The sequence below is a fragment of the Eumetopias jubatus genome, unplaced genomic scaffold (genome assembly GCF_037043125.1).
Source record: "Eumetopias jubatus isolate StellerSeaLion01/CBP00866 unplaced genomic scaffold, mEumJub1_p1.0 scaffold_3, whole genome shotgun sequence".
Classification (NCBI taxonomy): Eukaryota; Metazoa; Chordata; class Mammalia; order Carnivora; family Otariidae; genus Eumetopias; species Eumetopias jubatus.
The window spans coordinates 66,524,957-66,543,813 of record NW_028274809.1 but is presented as its reverse complement, the minus strand read 5'-3'; the positions used below and the strand labels follow the sequence as shown (position 1 = coordinate 66,543,813).

At 34.4% G+C, this 18,857-nt stretch overlaps 1 protein-coding gene across 7 annotated transcripts in view; it reads right to left on the bottom strand.

Moving 5' to 3' along the window:
• Nucleotides 1–18,354, bottom strand: part of LOC114223176 (sodium channel protein type 3 subunit alpha) — a 79,644-nt gene extending 61,290 nt beyond the window's left edge. For 5 of the 7 annotated variants that reach the window (XM_028121963.2, XM_088022138.1, XM_028121972.2 and 2 more), the window contains exons 1-7: nt 18,091–18,354; nt 12,716–12,834; nt 8,750–8,839; nt 4,183–4,311; nt 3,423–3,514; nt 2,309–2,581; nt 2,043–2,106 (exon numbers count right to left, since the gene is read on the bottom strand). In XM_028121963.2, the coding sequence (XP_027977764.1) occupies nt 2,043–2,106; nt 2,309–2,581; nt 3,423–3,514; nt 4,183–4,311; nt 8,750–8,839; nt 12,716–12,834; nt 18,091–18,354 (1,031 nt within the window). Of the gene's footprint in view, nt 1–2,042; nt 2,107–2,308; nt 2,582–3,422; nt 3,515–3,601; nt 3,694–4,182; nt 4,312–8,749; nt 8,840–12,715; nt 12,835–18,090 lie in introns of all 7 variants that reach the window. The other 2 variants (XM_028121980.2, XM_028122021.2) reach the window with 1 other exon arrangement.
• Between the last annotated feature and the right edge of the window lie 503 nt (nt 18,355–18,857).

The following is an 18,857-nucleotide window of genomic DNA, read 5'->3' as shown; positions in this document are numbered from 1 at the left end:
ATGTAAATTTTATTCTCTGCTTTCTTAAAGAAGTTTTATGGTTTTGTATTTTAAATTTAGGTCTGTGGTTGATTTTTCTTTTCTGGTGTTTATTTATTTATTTATTTTTATTATGTTAATCACCATACATTACATCATTAGTTTTTGATGCAGTGTTCCACTATTCATTGTTGTCTATAGCACCCAGTGCTCCATGCAGAACGTGCCCTCTTTAATACTCATCACCAGGCTAACCCATCCCCCACCCCCTCCCCCTAGAACCCTCAGTTTGTTTCTCAGAGTCCATAGTCTCTCATGGTTGTCTCCCCCTCCGATTTCCCCCCCTTCATTCTTCCCTTCCTGCTATCTTCTTCCTCTTCTTCTTCTTCTTCTTCTTCTTCTTCTTCTTCTTTTTTAACATCTAATGTATTATTTGTTTCAGAGGTACAGGTCTGTGATTCAGCAGTCTTACACAATTCACAGCGCTCACCATAGCACATACCCTCCCCAATGTCTATCACCCAGCCATGATTTTGAATTAGTTCTTGTGTAAGGCGTGAGATCTGTATCTAGGTTCATTTCTTTGCATATGGATTTCCAATTGCTTCAGCCCGATTTGTTAGAAAAACTTTCCTGTCGCCATTGAATTGAATTTTCCTCTGTCAAAAATTAGTTGATTACATTTGTGTAGGTCTATTTTTTTTGGGGGGGGGTGTCTGTTCTGTTTCATTGATACTATTTATCTATTCCTTCCCCATACCATACTGTCTTCATTACTGTATTCTTATAAGAAGTCTTGAAGTTAGGTAGTTTCTTTAGAATTTTATTTGATATTTAACAAGAGTGGCTATCAATTTTACCATGTAAATCACCTAACCCTTACTAAGTACTCAATAAAGAGAAGTGATTCTTATGGTTTAATAGTGATAAAGTATTCATCATCCAGCCTTATCCAAAATTTTATCTAGGCCTTTACATTAATCATAATAATAAAAATAATACCTAAAATGCAATAAACACTTATGATGGACCAGGTGCTAAAACAAGGACTTTATGTGTATTAAGTAATTAATCACCAAAACAACCCTAAGAGACAATATTACTCTCCACATTTTAGAAATAAATAAAATCAGATACAGAGAGCTTAGAACACTTTTCCAAAGTCAGAGTTTGTAAATGGTGGAGTTAGGGTTTGAATCCAGATATATATGAACTCTAGAATTCATACTCTTATTCACTACATTCTCCTAACAAAAGTTAGGAAAAATATCAGGAAAATAATACCCCAAACACCATATCCAGAACTGTTATACATTTTCAATAATACAATAGATCTTTATGGCCACATGAATTTCCCATTTTCTAGGATGACTCAAAATACTTCTGTGTAAATTCTGTGGTTTAAGAGTCACTAACTCTTGCCATCCTTGGCTTCTAAAAAATTACTCTACACCCTGACCTAAAATCAATTTAAAATACTCTTGGGAAAATATGTTAAGTATGAGTGACCAGCAGGATGACTAAGATATTAAAGTGTCTCTTATTGTAGAATGTGACCAAAAAGAACTATTAGGCATATAGACCTAGACAAGCCTTTGACATATATCTGTCCCTTGGCTCTTTTGCACATGGGGTTTTCATGCTATTTCAAGAATACCCAACTCTCTCAAAGCAGTTTCCCAACTGCTGAAGATCATGTTATATTCTGGATCTTTTCCAGCCACAGCAAAACTTATCACATCAACACATACCCACATCAATCAAAATGTTCCCTGTATTTATTAAACAGCTCTGATGGGTTTACAAAAAAGACAGACTATGGGTCTTCACACTTGGGGGTTATAATCAGGTACATCTAAACTATGAAATTCTGGAGAAAAGGTCTTCACCCAGAGGGGTGGTTTTAATGACCATGAGTTTAGAACTGATACAGTCCTCTAACAAAGAAGGTACTTCCTACGTAGGTAGCATCACTATTATATACATGTAAGAATACCCTTGTATTTTTTTCCTATCTGCTTTTTCCCAAACTGTTCTAGATTTTTTTAAATTGTGCTTCTTACCCTGCATCTGAGCCATTTCCACAGAGTAGAGGGTCCTTTTGTCCATCCAAAACATAAAAGTGACCTGTTAATATAAAGAATAAACTATTTCATTTCATATCTGTCCTACTGACTTTGGGAATAAATGAGAGCTTGACTGTCTCAGTTATTTCCAAAGTGGACACAATGAGGTATATTTACAAAAATGGTTTCAAGCCCACAGCCTCAACTATTTATAGTTGAAAATTCAGCAACACTAAGGTTAACAATGTAGCAATATTTCTTACTGTCATCTTCAATATAATCCTTCCAGTTAAATGTACTCATTGTTATATTAACAAATATCCCATTTGAATCCATTGTGCCATTAAAGTAGGATGTGGTGTTGGTTTCAAAAGCAGAATCGCTTGGGGGCCATTGCAAGCATTTATTCCGCAGGTTGCCCATGAACAGCTGCAGACCAATTAGAGCAAACACGCTCAGACAGAACACAGTCAAGATCATGACATCAGAAAGCTTCTTCACGGACTGGATTAGGGCCCCTACAATGGTCTTTAAACCTGAGGAGAGACAGCAATAGGTCATCCAAGGAAGAGTGTCATAATCCGTAATGTCTTCTTAGTCATACACATTCTCTTTTCCCATAAATGGTTGCCTGGCTATTTAGACACAAAGCTTTATGGATAGCCAGATGGTTTGGGAAATGGATGAAAAGCAGATTTTATTTATGAATAGTATGTTTTCTGGAGGTTTAAAATGAAAGTGTAAATATCTAGGCAGGAAGCTTTTTTGTGTGTGTGGTTTTATGTGTTGTCATGAACATCTAAAGAAGAACTTGCAGTTATTTTTCACATCAGATTGTGTTTCATGAGGCATCTCCCTCCAACCCATTCTTTACACCAGCCTCTAAGTAACAATAATTCAGAGGAGAAAAGAATTTTAAAATATTAAATATCCTATGCCATGCTGTTCAAGAATAATCTTTTCTCCTTTATAAAAGGAGATCTATTTTCATAATAGATCTGCAGTGAATGGGAAACCCAAGTAAGTTAGTAAAGGCATGGTAGTAAAGCTTTTTCCAGATTGTAAAAGAGAAAACTTTACATCATAAATGCAAAAAGAGAGAGAAAGCATGAGAGAGAGAGTGCACACACGTGCACAAAACTAGTATTTTTATAGACAACTCATGCAATTCTCTGTTAAACTCAAAGGCTGACTTTATAAATAAGTATGTAATTTCTAAACTTTTAGGAACCGAACTGCTTTGAAACATCATTTGACATTCTTGAAGTTGACAAACAAGAATAATAAACAACAAGTCTAATGACCTAAGTGTGATTTCAACCTAACTATTATTACAGTGTATTTAAATTCAGCCCCAGTGTTTAACCTAGCTCTCACCTGGAATGACTGAAATTGTTTTCAGTGCTCGGAGAACTCTGAATGTTCTCAGTGCTGAGACATTGCCCAGGTCGACAAACTCTGTCACGTATCTGTAATAGGGAGTTCACACACAACACAATAATACACAAGAAAAGTTGGAGGTACAAGGAGCCTATCATCTTACACCAGTTTCTTACCTGGAATTACAGAAATAGTTTTCAGAGCTCTCAAGACTCTGAAAGTTCGAAGGCCTGAAACATTGCCTAGGCTTACAAATTCTGTTACATACCTGTAGAATTAAATCAGAGTTACTGATAGTTTTGGCAAAGTTTATACCAAATAAAGAATGAAAGTTGGGTTTGGCGTATAGAGCCCCTTGAGTTTAACAAATGGAATTGCTATAGACCTCAGGATGCCATATGTTGAAAACTGCTTTTAAGGAATAAAATTTTGTTGTCTTATTTCAGTGTAATTTTCACTAGTATGAACAAGTTTGTTTGTAAGAAATCAAAGTACAGTTGGAGGTATTATGCTCAATGAATAACTTCATTTTGATGAAATGGAAGACTAAATGACATGAGAGTAATTGTTTAGTGCTCACTTACCAGATAGATTTACCTTACTATATGTATTCTAATGTGTATTCTCAAAATATATGAGGCATATGGTTAATTTGGCTAATAAGCAAACTCTGCATTTAAAATATGTCACAACCACCTGGTTTGTGCTACAACTATTTTCATTCCTTTGAGCTTAACAACTTTTCAAAAATACTCACGCCATCACAATGACACTGAAATCCAACCAGTTCCATGGATCACGAAGGAATGTAAAATCTTCTAAGCAAAACCCTCTTGCCAAGATTTTTATAAGTGACTCAAAGGTATAGATTCCAGTGAATGTGTACCTAGGAAAAGCATCCAAATAAAAATTAACATTTTAATTTGAGCTGTTAATATACATGGTTTCAAATATGGCAAATCTTATCCTTTTGTGGTTTTTTAATTTGCTAAAATCTTATTTCATATTTCCATTTACAAAGACTTGACTTGTCTAATTAATCTTATAAGCCTGAGTAAAAGGTTAAACTGAAGAGATAGTATCTTCCCCAAAGAATCTGATCTTGTTTAACTATTTAGACTCTAGAATAATAGTTGCATATGTTTTATGGATAATGATCAAGCTTGACCCTCTAGAGCAACACTGTTTGATTAAAATATAACACAAGCTAGGGTGCCTGGGTGGCTCAGTCGTTAAGCGTCTGCCTTTGGCTCAGGTCATGATCTCAGGGTCCTGGGATTGAGTCCCACATCAGGCTCCCTGCTCCACAGAAAGTCTTCTTCTCCCTCTCCCACTCCCCCTGCTGTGTTCCCTCTCTTGCGTTTTCTCTCTCTCTGTCAAATAAATAAAATACAGTCTTTAAAAAATATATATATAATACAAGCTAAATATGTAGTTTTCAAATTTTCAGTAGCCAAATAAAAAATGAAAAACAAGTTAATTTGTCACATTATATTTTATTTAAACCAATGTATCAAAAATATTATTATTTCAACAACTAAGACTAGCCAAATTTCAGATTTCACATGTGGCTAGTGTCTCCCTTATTAGACAATATAGCTCTAGAGGTGAAATTTCTTGGATTTATTTATTTCTAATAAAATATTTCATTCAAATTTATTAATGATTAGAATTATTTTTAGGCATATTTCCCATGTCTAGTCTAGAAAATATGCTTCCCCTTTTTATCTTTAAGAGTCAGGCATAGAGTTTTAAAACTGCTTATCTCGTATATATCTACACAAGAAAAATTGTAATTTATTAGTATTTTATGTGTATGCATTCACACAATTACCAAAACTCATAGCAAAACCAAATTTCTGATTCTTACCTGCATCAGCTACCATTTCTATACAATTGAGCCAAATCATTTAAACATGGTTACGTTCAAATTTCAACCTCCAAAATGGTGAAAAGCTTTTCCATTTACTGTTTGATATATAGTGCATTTCTAGCCCTCTCTCCTTTGAGTGTCGACAATATTATTTCTGTTTCTTCCAAAAATAGTTGAGAAAGAGTACTTGTTTTTCAACATTGTGTTCTTTTAAAGAGTGCAATTTAAGATTATCCTTCAGATTATTTCACCCAGGCCACAAAGATTTGATTTACTCGTATTAAAATTAATTATATTTCCCACCTACTCGTATTTTATATGTGAATAAAGTTAGGAGAGTTATTTCTGCATTGTTCTCTGCAGAAATTTCTCTCATATGGGGGAACAAAGAAATAAGAAGAAAATCTATGCAGCAATCTTCACATCAAGTTCTCGGCCTTTTGGCTAAGATCAAGTGAAGTTTTCCTAAGAACATTCCTCCTCCTTTTTAAAAGAATTCAGTTGACTTTTTGAGAAATAAATATAATTGCTATCTTTACTTATTATGAAGTAGCTGACCTCTTTAGGAAAAGATATAATTTACAATGCCAAGCTTATATTTACTTGTGTTTTAGTGTGGACCTTTGCACATTACACATAATCACCATGACATTTCTGTTCAGAGATAGCTACCTTATGAAAAGCCGTAAGAGACAGCTCAGTGTACGTTTTATTTATCACATTAATGGTTAATTCCCTATGGTCTAAGCTTAGGCAATTCTGAGTTATCTAAGATTAAAGTCCCTACTGCTATCCCTGTTTTCGTTGATAGCTATCCAAAGAAGAGTGTCCTGGAGCTTAACATGTGAGACAGAGCTTTGCCCAGGACAGGTGTTCATAAGTGCTTATTAGCAAACTAGATTGAACAGGTAAGTGAGAATCAAGGGAACTTGATCTTTCTTAGCTCTGCCCCACTAGGCCCCTAATCATACTTTTGATTCTGTTCATGTCACTCAGGTTTTTTTTCCCTGTAATTATGATGCCTGTAGATCTGCCTGCCTTTCATAACATGACCCTCACTATACCATATGGTCCTCAGCCTATTCTGTGCATATCACCTCTTTGTACCAGGACTGTTTATGCTGTCAATGACCTGTTTTCATGTCAGAACTGAGTTCTTTTTTCTTTGCACTCTTGTTTATTTGGTTTGGCTTATTGGCTGTAACCACTAATTTTGCTTATTTTCCTGCTACTTTGCTGTCAAGTGATAAATGATCCTCATAAATGATAGGGAAACCTGTGCAAAGTTTTCCCACTGAATGAAGTCAAAAACCTTTTGTAGGGTAAGAACATTTTCATAATGGATGTAGTTATCTCTGAAAATGACTTTAAAAAGAGAGACCTGCTGGGGGGGCCTGGGTGGCTCAGTAGGTTAAGCATCCAACTCTTGATTTCGGCTCAGGCCACGATCTCAGTATCGTGTGATTAAACCCCACGTTGGGCTCTGTGCTGGATGTGGAGCCTGCTTAAGATTCTCTCTTCTTTGCCCCCCCAACTCTCTCTCTCTCTCTATCTCTAAGAAAGGAGAGAGACCTGCATATTCAAGTAATAATATGCAAACGTCCTCTTTACCTATCTTTTAATAATGTTATAGAAATGAGATTTGTATATGGTTAAATGCTGCAGTAATTTCTTCTAGGAAGAGTACATATAGAATGGTTTTATATGTCCATTTGTTAATCCACGAATCGTAAATGATAATTAAGAATTCTGTTAAATTGCTTGCCTCAACATAAGAACTAGATTCTCTACTAAAATGATTTCTAAGGAGCATTTCCCAGCTACTATAAAAAAAATCTTTAATGTGTGAAACTGACAAATGATGGCTTAGGATAGTGCATTAAATCCTCATAGAGGCCTATAAAAACAGAATTAGAAGTGGCAATATTTGTCATAACTTATCTCCTATTGGATATTACTTTTAAAAAATATGACAATAAAAAGAACGTGCTAGAAACTTTTTTTCACTAAACCTTATCATTGTATTATACAATACATAAATAGCCTACATAACCTAAACACCTTCTGTTTCACTAAATAATGTTTCTTTGTCATGAATAGCCTCATATGTAACTGATAACTTAAGGAATAGTGTTGTTATAATGCAGAAATTATGTTACTTAATGCAAATATTTCCCCAGAACATTAATGTTCTGAATCAATTAGTGGCATCTTTTTCCTCACACTTAAATAAAACATCCTTAGTGTTAAAGGAAGACCTTAGTGATAATGAAGAGAATTGACATATAAGAGCCTTTTTTAGTGGAAGCAGGAGCTAGATTAACATGCCCAAGAACTATTGTGCTTAGACCATTTCCTTTGTATTAAAATAATAAATAAGTGTATTATTTTGATGACATGATAGAAATGTCCCCAGGTCTTCATCTTAAGTGAGAAAGGACAAGCAAGGCCTGGAGTCTGAGACTCCAAAGGAGTCTCTGGCTGTGATTTTAGGTACAAATGTCTGTAGAGCTTTCACTAGGCCAGTATCTTTTTATTGGGATTGTTATGGTTTTTATTAGTGTTCTACTTACAAAGTTTCATAAGTTTTGAGTGATCTGCTCTTAATCATGTTTCCCTTTAAGCCCTGTTATTTTTTGAGCTATGATTTTGTAGAGAGGTTTTATTTCTTTTATGGAACACATCTGTGGTGTTTGAGCACACATGCTGTGTCTAAATAAACTACATATCTAAATATAACTAAATATCTAAGTTACTTAAACACCTAAATGTGTTTTCCTGAATATAATGATATAACATATAACCAAAATACCTAATATAATAATATTGTGCTAAACATCTAAATCTGTTTTATAAGAATATGACAATAATAGTAATATATTAGAATAAGATAATTTTATTCATCACATTACTCAAATGGTCATTGTTTTTTTTTTTAAGATTTATTTATTTATTTGAGAGAGAGAATCCTCAAGCAGACTTCCTGCTGAGCGCAGAGCATAGGCTCCCTGAGATCATGACTTGAGACGAAATCAAGAGCCAGGTGTTTAACCAACTAAGCCACCCAGGTGCACAAAATGGTCATTTTTTTTTTATCTAAAATGCATAACTATGATTGAATCTTAACTTTTATCAAACTAAATACTAAATCAAACTAAAAACTTGAATCAAGCTAAATGATTGGTTTAGTTTACCAGCTAGTGTATATACTATTTATAACCTTTCTTAAACAGATACTATCATGAATTTGTTGGAAAGAATACTTACCTCATAGAAGAGAAACTCCCCCAAAGAACTTCCCTTATCTTCTTTCGTGTTATGGAAAGAACTTTTTCTTAGAAGTTTTTAGCCTGACTCCAAAAAGTATAAAACTTGTCAGACCGTAACCATAAGGCGATTGCTAGAGAATTTGAGTGTGCATTTCTCATTCAAAGAAGTCATTCCTACTTACTCTACATTCTTCGTCCAGTCTGGAGGGTTACTCAAGGTCATAAATACGCAGTTGGTCAAAATAGTGCACATGATAAGCATGCTGAATAAAGTAGATTATAGTTAAGGAATAAATGCTAGTGTATTATCATGGCCATTTACAAACAATCCAATGCCAAAAAAAAATCATCAAAGTTACCTGTGAAATTTGTCTTATATGTTTTAAAACAATGGCAAAAGTAATAAGAAACTTCAAAGCCTATCATATGTTCTTGGTCTACTCTTTTTCATTTTACATGAAATGTAAAATTTCACAGAACTGAATTTAATGGAAAGAGATCTCTATTTTAAGCAGTGGGAATTTTGCATTCCAATCAGTTATGTGAAATAACACTGCGAGGGGAAATGACCATTCTTTAGTAAGTTCACAATATAAGTGTAAATTGTAAAAAATATAAATGTAATTATATCTGAAGTTGTACTTCAGATGATTTAAAATCAGCACTGGCTGACAAAATGTTAATGAATACAATATAAAAACCCTGAGAATGTATACCCCAGTATATTCAAGGATTACATTGAATGAGAATTCTACTGTAATTAGGTACTCTTAATAGTCTTATTGTGATGTGACTCATTCTTTTAGTGTTGATAAAAGAAGAGTAAAGGGAGAGAGAATTTTTTGCTGATAAGTTAATATTGTTTTCTAACTTTTTATTTTTACTTTAGACTATGGGGGAACTTAGTGGGCCATCTAGATATCCTTCTGTACCTAGTCCACACCATACCTAACAGATAAATGCTATTTTGTAAACTTCCTGAGAATTAGCTGTAATTAAGTTCTCTTAGGATCTCAATCAGACTTCACTCTAAGGAAGATTATGATTATTTTAGGGTGAATTTTTATTTAAAAATGTAAATGTTTGCTTATATCAAACCACAGAATGAAAAGAATTCAAATGAACCTCAAAAAGTTCAGTCCTATTTGCTGTATCTCTAGGTTAACCAGTCTTTTTTCTCTCTTTTAGTTTTTATAAGGCTTTTTTAATCTATCTATATAAAATTCCCATTCTTGATTAAAGACCTAAATGTGAGACAGGAAACCATTAAAATCTAGAGGAGAACACAGGCAGTAATCTCCTTGACATCAGCCATAGCAACTTCTTACTAGATAATGTCTCCTGAGGCAAGGGAAACAAAAGCAATAATAAACTATTGGGTCTTTATCAGAATAAAAAGCTTTTGCACAGCAAAGGAGACAATCAACAAAACTAAAAGGCAAACTACAGAATGGGAGATTATTTGCAAATGACATATCTGATAAAGGATTTGTATCTAAAATGTATAAAGAGGTACAGGTCACAGAAACAAATAATACATTATATGTTAAAAAAAAAAGAAGATAATAGGAAAGGAAAAATGAAGAGGGGGAAATCGGAGGGGGAGACAACCATGAGAGACTATGCACTCTGAGAAACAAATTGAGGGTTCTAGAGGGGAAGGGGGTGGGGGATGGGCTAGCCTGGTGATGGGTATTAAAGAGGGCATGCACTGAATGGAGCACTGGGTGTTATATGCAAACAATGAATCATGGAACACTACATCAAAAACTAATGATGTAATGTATGGTGATTAACATAACATAATAAAAAACAAAAACAACAACAACAAAAAGAAAAAAGTGTATAAAGAACTTACAAAACTCAACACCTAAAAAAACAAATAATCCAATTAAAAATGGACAGAAGATATGAATAGACATTTTTCCAAAGATGACATACAGATGGCCAACAGACACATGAAAAGGTGTTTGACATCACTCATCATCAAGGAAAAACAAATCAAAACTACAATGAGATATCACCTCACACCTGTCAGAATGGCTAAAATTAACAACACAGGAAAAAACAGTTGTTGTTGAGGATGTGGAGAAAGGGGAACCCTCTTACACTCTTGATGAGAATGCAAACTGGGGCAGCCACTCTGGAAAACAGTATGGAGGTTCCTCAAAAAGTTACAACTAGAACTGCCCTAGGACCCAGCAGTTGCACTACTAGGTATTTACCTAAAGGATAAAAAAATACTGATTCAAAGGGGCACATGCACCCTGATGTTTATAGCAGCATTATCAACAATAACCAAATTATTGAAAGAGCCCAAATGTCCATCAACCGATGAATGGATAAAGAAGCTTGGTAGGTACACACACACACACACACACACACACACACACACACACACACACACACACACTGGAATATTACTCAGCCATCAAAAGAAAGAAATCTTGCCATTTGCAATGGTGTATTAGGGTGTATTATGCTAATCGAAATAATTCAGAGAAAGACAAATACCACATGATTTCACTCATTTGTGGAACTTAAGAAACAAGACAGATGAACATAGGGGAAGGGGGAAAAAAGAGGGAAGGAAACCATAAGAGACTCCTAACTATAGGACTGATGGAAGGGAGGTGGGTGGAGAATGGGCTAGATGGGTGATGGGTATTAAGGAGGGCACTTGTGTTGAGCACTGGGTGTTATATGTAAGTGATGAATCCCTAAATTCTACTCCTGAAACCAGTATTACACTATATGTTAACTAACTAGAATTTAAATAAAAATTTGAAAAAGAAAAAAAATGATAACATATCACAAGAAACAAATGGTGTCGGCAAGGATGTGGAGAAAGGGGAACCCTTTTACACTGTTGGTGGGAATGCAAACTGGTACAGCTGCTCTGAAAGACAATATGGAGGCGTCTCAAAAGATTAAAAATAGGACTACCCTACAATTCAGCAATTGTACTACTAGGTATTTATCCAAAGAATACAAAAATACTAATTCAAAGGGATACATGCACCCCAATGTTTATAACAGCATTATCTACAATAGTCAAATTATGGAAAGAGCCCAAATGTCCATCAACTGATGAATGAATAAAGAAGATGTGGTGTGTACACACACACACACACACACACACACACACACACACGAATATTAGCCATAAAAAAGATTGAAATCTTGCCATTTGCAACAACATGGATGGAGCTAGAGGATATAATGCTAAGTGAAATAAGTCAGAGAAGGACAAATACCATATGATTTCACTCATGTGTGGAATTTAAGAAACAAAACAAATGATCATAGGAGGAAAAAGAGGCAAACCAAGAAATAGACTCTTACCTACAGAGAACAAACTGATGGTTACCAGAGGGGAGGTGGGTGGGAGATGGATTAAGGAGTGCATTTGTGATGAGCACTGTGTGTTGTATGGAAGTGTTGAATTACTAAATTGTACACTTGATACTAATATTACACTTTATGTTAATAGGAATTTAATTAAATAAAAACAAAAAAAATGCCCATTGTTAAACACAGCCTCTGAATACCTTTCTATTTTATCATTGTTGGAGAATTTTCTTGAAATCCATACCCATTCTGTCTTTGTATGGTTTTTGACTATCGTTGTAAGTAGTCTTAAGTTCAGTGATTTTTGAATATATATTATCAGATATATAGGCACATATATAGTTTAAAAAATAGTAAAGGAAGGAAGGAAAAACAGACCCATGTGCTGAAGATATAGAACCAATTAAGGCATAAAAGTGTGAACATTTGGTAACATAGATAATAATACTAACCACAATAGGCTTCATTTCTTTAGCAATAGTTATGTATGCTCTAGAGGATAATAAAAGTGTGAAGTAGATTTGTTGTTGTTCCTTCTACATGGTATGTTTCATTTACATGTTCACTAACATAGTTCATTTTTACTTTTAGAATCATAATAGTTATTCTATGCTAATCTTTTTATGAATGGCAGAAGAATCAAAGAACAGATTAAATAATGTCACCATTAATCTCAAAGAAATTATATATAATATATAAAACAGTATATGTAAAATATAAATATACAAAAATATATATAGAAGAATGACATTTTCTATAAAATCAAGTACCAGCATTCAGTCACATGAAAAGGATATGAATGTACCAAAATCTTAATAGCAATTTTCCTAACAGGATTTAGTGGAGTTAAAATATACAAGGCAGAGGTGGCACTGAATCGGAAAATTGCCTTCCCTTTATTCAATACTATAAAAGTCTGAAAAAGAAAATATGAAAAAAAAATTACTAGATCAGACATGTGGCTTACTTGAAGAGCTGAAACACATGAAGAACTTTTCACCTGATTTGTTTATTCAAACTTGTTTGTTTAAACAAGTGGTATATTGTAACTATAAACATGTTAGATGTTTCTCCCCTAAATTAACATATAGCTACAAATAAACATTTGATTTACTATTATCTAATTTGTCTCTAGAGTTCCAACTTTCTGATACAAACTGATGATCCTACACAAAATTTTTTATCAAATTGTAACTTTACAGACTCCAATTTTATTTAAAGCTTACCATCTGTCTCCAGCTTTGGAAACTTTTTCAGATTATTCTGTACATATTGCTACTAAAATAATCTTTTTTTATTTTAATTATTTCAAGTCTTTGAACCCTAAAGTTTATGAAGCCTATTTTCCCTATGGTAGTTGTCCTACTTTAAAATGTTCAAACAAGCTGAATAACCTGGTTTTGCTGATTCTATATATCTGCTGGTAATACTGAGAAGGGACAGCTGCATTGAGAATTAGGATTAAATACATCATTTCAAAGGGCATTTTGTGGCTAAAATTCTATGAATTGAAACCTATAATCAATTTAGCATTTAAGCCATGCTACCCGGTGATTACCCACCACATCTCTCTAGGATCATCTTTTAGTTTTGCTCACTAAGGTATCTCTGGTCCAACCAATTCAGTCCACTTCTCAATTCCACTCATAACCTGTTAGCTTCCCCCTCTGATTCTGAAAATGTGTCATAAAATCCTAGAGGAAGGGGGTAACTGAGAGGTCATCTAATATAAACTCCCCCCATTTCAGTTCTATACCGGGCCTGACAATGAAGTCCCACCAACTATTATATCAAAGGTTATTAGTCCTCTCTGCATATTAGAATCTCTTGAGGTGATTTTAAAATTGCCAGTATTTGGGTCCTACTCAAAACCAATTGAATCAGAATTTCTGGAGGATGGGCACAGACATGGGTATTATTTTAAAAATTTCCTTAGGTAATTCTAATATGCAGCCAGGGTTGAAAAGCCCTACTCTCAGAAAATGTCCTCAGCTATCAAAATCACCTCCTCCATCATGTCTTTCCAGATAAATCACTGCCTTCTGCTCACTCCCTAATTGTTTCCCTTTACCAGTAAGTCTTAGTGTATTAATTTGCACACATTGGCATGTTGCTTGTAATTATAGTCAAGTAGCAATTTACATGTAGGGTTCATTCCACTGAAGACTAGGTTAGAAGTTGTTATAAATTATTGAGCATAAAAGCCTGTAATCTACTTTTTCTTCATTTTTTTTCACAGTATTTAACAGTGTGGTTTGTAAATAAATACTTGTTTTAATTAAGTGCAGGCTTACCTTTAAAATGCCATTTACCTTTAAGACGTCAATATATCATTTGCTTAATAATATGTTTTTACTCTTAAACTAAGGGCTGTATCCCATACAATCATGTTCACTGACAACATGGTAATGTTTGAATAGGTAGACAGAAATATTTATATTTTGAGTATAAAGGACAGAGAAAACAATTTCTCCGTACATGGCCCTTTCGTATTCAAGACCATGGAGCCAAGCATTACCTAGCCAACCGTTTTCCATGAACTGCAATCTATAAATTTGAACAATTCTATAAGGAGGGCAAGTAAACATTTTTACTAGCATTGAGATAGATCATCCATAAGGGGCAGTGGATATTGGGAAAACTGCCCTTGAAGTACAAATGCATTAAAGGATTTTCTTAAATTCACAGGATTAGATCATTTAATATTACAAACAGTCTAGATCCATTTAGGCATTCAATGACGTAAAGTTCACAATAATTTAAAGTGCATTTACTCATGCTTTTGTAAGGCAATTTCCCTGAAAAAGCAGTTACCACTTGTAACATTAGGAGAGGAATTTATTTTGAAAAATCTCCAATAACAGCGTGACAGGAATGAACTGTCCCTTTAAACATGGAATCCTCTGCTCTCCCGAAAGATTAGCCTTCTTGCTAATGGGATTAAAAATGACATGCCAAGGGCATATTCATTGAATTTGCAGGTTCTGGAACACAGCAGGCCTTAAGAACACAATTTCAGTTTTTTTCTGGGGAACACCACCAAACACAAAACCTTGAGTTCTGAGAAATGAGGAATAAAATACTAATATTCTGTACAGTGAAAGAATTAGAAGGAAGACACTTGAAATTTGGGACTCTGAGGTTATTGAGAGATGTACCTAAACTGAAAATTATTGGAGAGAGTGACAGATAATTGGAGGAGGGATAAATAGTGTCAACTCCAAAATCTGGTCTCCAAGTAATGATAAATAATGATGTGACTTAAAAAAATTACTACATATTGATACTAAGGTGATGAAAGTTATAGCTGAAAGTATGGCAAACTGGTTGTGGTTCACTCTGGAATGCTGCTTGCTTATTCCCAGATAAATATACATCTTATAGGTTCACTAAAATTTTTACTACTCAAGGCAGGAGTAAGATTCACATCTCTGAATAGGACCATATCAAGCAGAGAATTCAAAAAAAGTATACAACCAATTTTTTAATGTTTTATTTTATTAATGCCATATATAGTTTTGCTTAGTAAATAAGAGCTCTGACTGCCTGGGTTCAATCCCTGAATTTACCACTTATGGAGTGTGACTTGGGCAAGTTACCTAACCTCTCTGGGTTTGACATCCCCATGTGTAAAATGAGGCTAACATAGTACCTGCTTGACTGGTTCTTGGAATATTAAATGAATTATGCCACTTAAAGCACTGAAACAGTGCCCGACAAAGTAGGAGCACAACAAACGTTAGCTATTATGATTATCACTGTCACTATTCTTCAGCTATTACCTGGTCAATTTAAACACTATTGAAATACATTGTGATGTGGCTCATCTGATTATCTGATTAAATTAGGTATGTAAAATGTATCATAATTAATGGCAGCATACTGTTACATAATGCTTTACAGTTTTGAAGCGCCTTTCACCTGCATTATTCATATAATTAACATAAACTTCATACCATGTTTTTAAATTGCAGAACTTTTCCAGTAGCTTCTTAGCTTAGCTCCTTCAATCCTAACAATCACAAACTACCTTTTTCTTCAGTAGCACCTCAGTCTTCATGTTTATAGATACTTCACAAAGAAAAGCAATGCGCCAACAGTAAAAAGTAAATAGTCTAGATGTCTCCCAAGATGGACCATGGCCACAAGGAATAAATCAAGGTCCAAGTCTGGTTCTCAGACAGGGAGGTGATAAAAACTGACTTGTTAGCACACATAGAACAAGTCTGTTTCTTAGCAGCAGACGCACATTAACCAAGCCTGAAAGCCTGACATACAAAATCAGAATGCCAATCTGCTTATTTACAACGAGATGTATTACTGTCACATGGACTGAAATAATTGCAGTGGCAAAACCAGCATATTCTTTCCTTTCAAGCAGATCTTGTGGGGGGACAAATTATAATAAGGTTCTTTGCTGAGGGTGGAGTCCAAACGAGCTGACCTAATCAAATGCTGCACAATGTTTAATGACACCTCTGTTAGGTAGCCCAGTGTAGCCCCTCTCCAATGAAATGGCTTTGATTTGCGGAGGAAAATGCTTTCAGTGCTACTACTAAAGATCTGTTTCCCTTGGAAAATGCTGGTGTTTGTTTCTGTTATTCTCCTCACCCCTTAATCTTACCAATTTCCTTTCTTAAGGATACTTCCTTTCTTTAAGTAGCTAATACTTCTAAGCATGTCAGAGTAAGCATACCCCTGTCTCTTAAAGACATCTTTGCAAATACATACTTTGAATCAGCAATTTTAAGGAGAATTTTATTCTAGTTTCTTGGGGGATGTCTCACTGTCAGCATCATGTGTAATAATACAGTAACTAAATTTTGAATTTTTCCTTATCACTTCTATAGTGGAGTACTGGAATAAATTACTTTTAAAAATATGTGAATCTATATTAAGTGCCACCTTCATGACACTAGTTTCAGAGGAAAAAGAAAGGGCCTGTTTAACTATTTAAATTGGTATTATGCCTTCTAGAAAGCATTTTAAAACTTGCTATTCCAAGTGTGGCCCGTGTATTATAGCAGCAGGAGTCTCGCTCGAGGACTTGTTAGAGATGCAGGATCTCTAGCCCCACCCAGACCTCTGGAATCTGAATCTGGATCTTAACAAGATCCATAGGTGCTGTGTATACACATGCAAGTTTGAGAAGCCCTCCTTTAGGGCAGTAGGGCTGGTTCCACCTCTGGATGGTTAACTATCAGGTTCTTTACCCCTCACTGATCTTAGAAGATTAAATTGCGCACTGCTTAGAGAGTGCAATTTCCTTAACCATTCTTTATAAAAGGACTGGTTCTGATTAATAAAGGTATTCAATATCTTCTTTAAACTACATACCATCAATTCATGGTGAGATTTATTTATCTTTAGTTTCTACATAGACCTGTTTTTATGCTTATGAATGTGAAATATAAATTGTGGTTATAAAATGCGAAAATACCCAATTAGATGATTCAGAATCTATCATCCATTTAAAAAAATATTTACTATAAAACTCTGCACAGCCGGTTTAACTTCAAAAAACTAGTTAATTCTGACAGAATTCTGTGGTTATTATAGCATTAGGAAGGCATAGTCATAACTTGATTCAAATCATATGTAGATAGAGAAAAGAGGGTTTTTTTGTCTTTTGTTCTTGAGGTTTTTTTTGCAGAGTGATGTTTTAACAATAAGTAGGTGTGACTGTGCTTGTCAATGTATTATCTTCCTATAGGAGGATGTTAAGTAAGATTATTACCCTCTAGAGTACAAATCTATTGTGAGGAAACCTCAAGCCAGTTAAGAACTAAAAAATAAGAAGTACATATGCCCATAAATCTTCTTTTGCATGTTCTTCTGTTGTCTACCATGTGCTTAAATATGTCAGTAATAATAGATATTTTACTTTGTAGGTGTCAATTTTAATTTTGACTATCTCAGTTACTGTGAAATTGAAGAAATTGTTTATCTCTTATATCTCTTCCCTGTAGCCAAATCTTGACATCATTTCTTATAAATGTTTCTGTTTATTATACTGTGTTTAAAAGTGGAAATAAAAAGTATAAAATCTTTAACCGTAGAAAACTTACGATGCAGTATGTATATGAGCCAGAGAAAAGTATATTAGTGTTCAATTAAGGACTTAAATTTGGAAATATAACTTAACTTTTGAAAGTATAAAATCAACACTCACTTTCTTATTGATATAGTATGGGTCCAGGTCCTCCAAGGGCTCTGACACCATCTCTGGAGGAATGTCTCCATAAATAAATGGAAGGTTCTTCCCAGCTTCCAAGTCACTATTTGGCTTTGGTTTGTTCTCGTCATCATTGTCTTGTTCTCTCTTGGGCTTTTTGGCTTTCTCTTCTGCAGCACGTTTTTCGATAGCAGCAAGAGATTCTCTAGTAAAAAGGCGGAAGCTTTCAGGCCCCGGGGGTACCAGCAGTGCCTGTGCCATCTTTTCATCCTGCACATTTAATTACGTTTAGCTTCTTGCATAAGAATTGCCTACCAAGAAAAAAAATGCATGAGAGTTAGGAAAGCAAGTGAGTGAGAGGGATTAAGAAAATCAGCCAAGATGTCATTTAATGTTTCTTCTGGTAATTTCTTTGCTAGTATATTAACAAATGAATATTTATTTTTGGTGAAAAAAATGGTTTCTTCTTCAATGCATAGACATCTTTTCTTTCTCAGTGCACAGTAAAAACATTTTACAATGTTCCTTTGGGGATTCATCTAGTAACTTTAAAAATATAAACATTTTAGTGCTGCACTACAGATTTTAACCTGGGAGCATCATTATCCAATCTAATTTTCAATAAATCAATTTTATAAGTCTATCAAAGTCTGGTCTGAGACCTCTGAGCCAAAACATATTATAGTATACTTTGGTAAAAAGAGTAATGTCAGCAATACTTGTCAGTGAAATTACTTAAGGACCCATCATTCCCCCCGCCACTC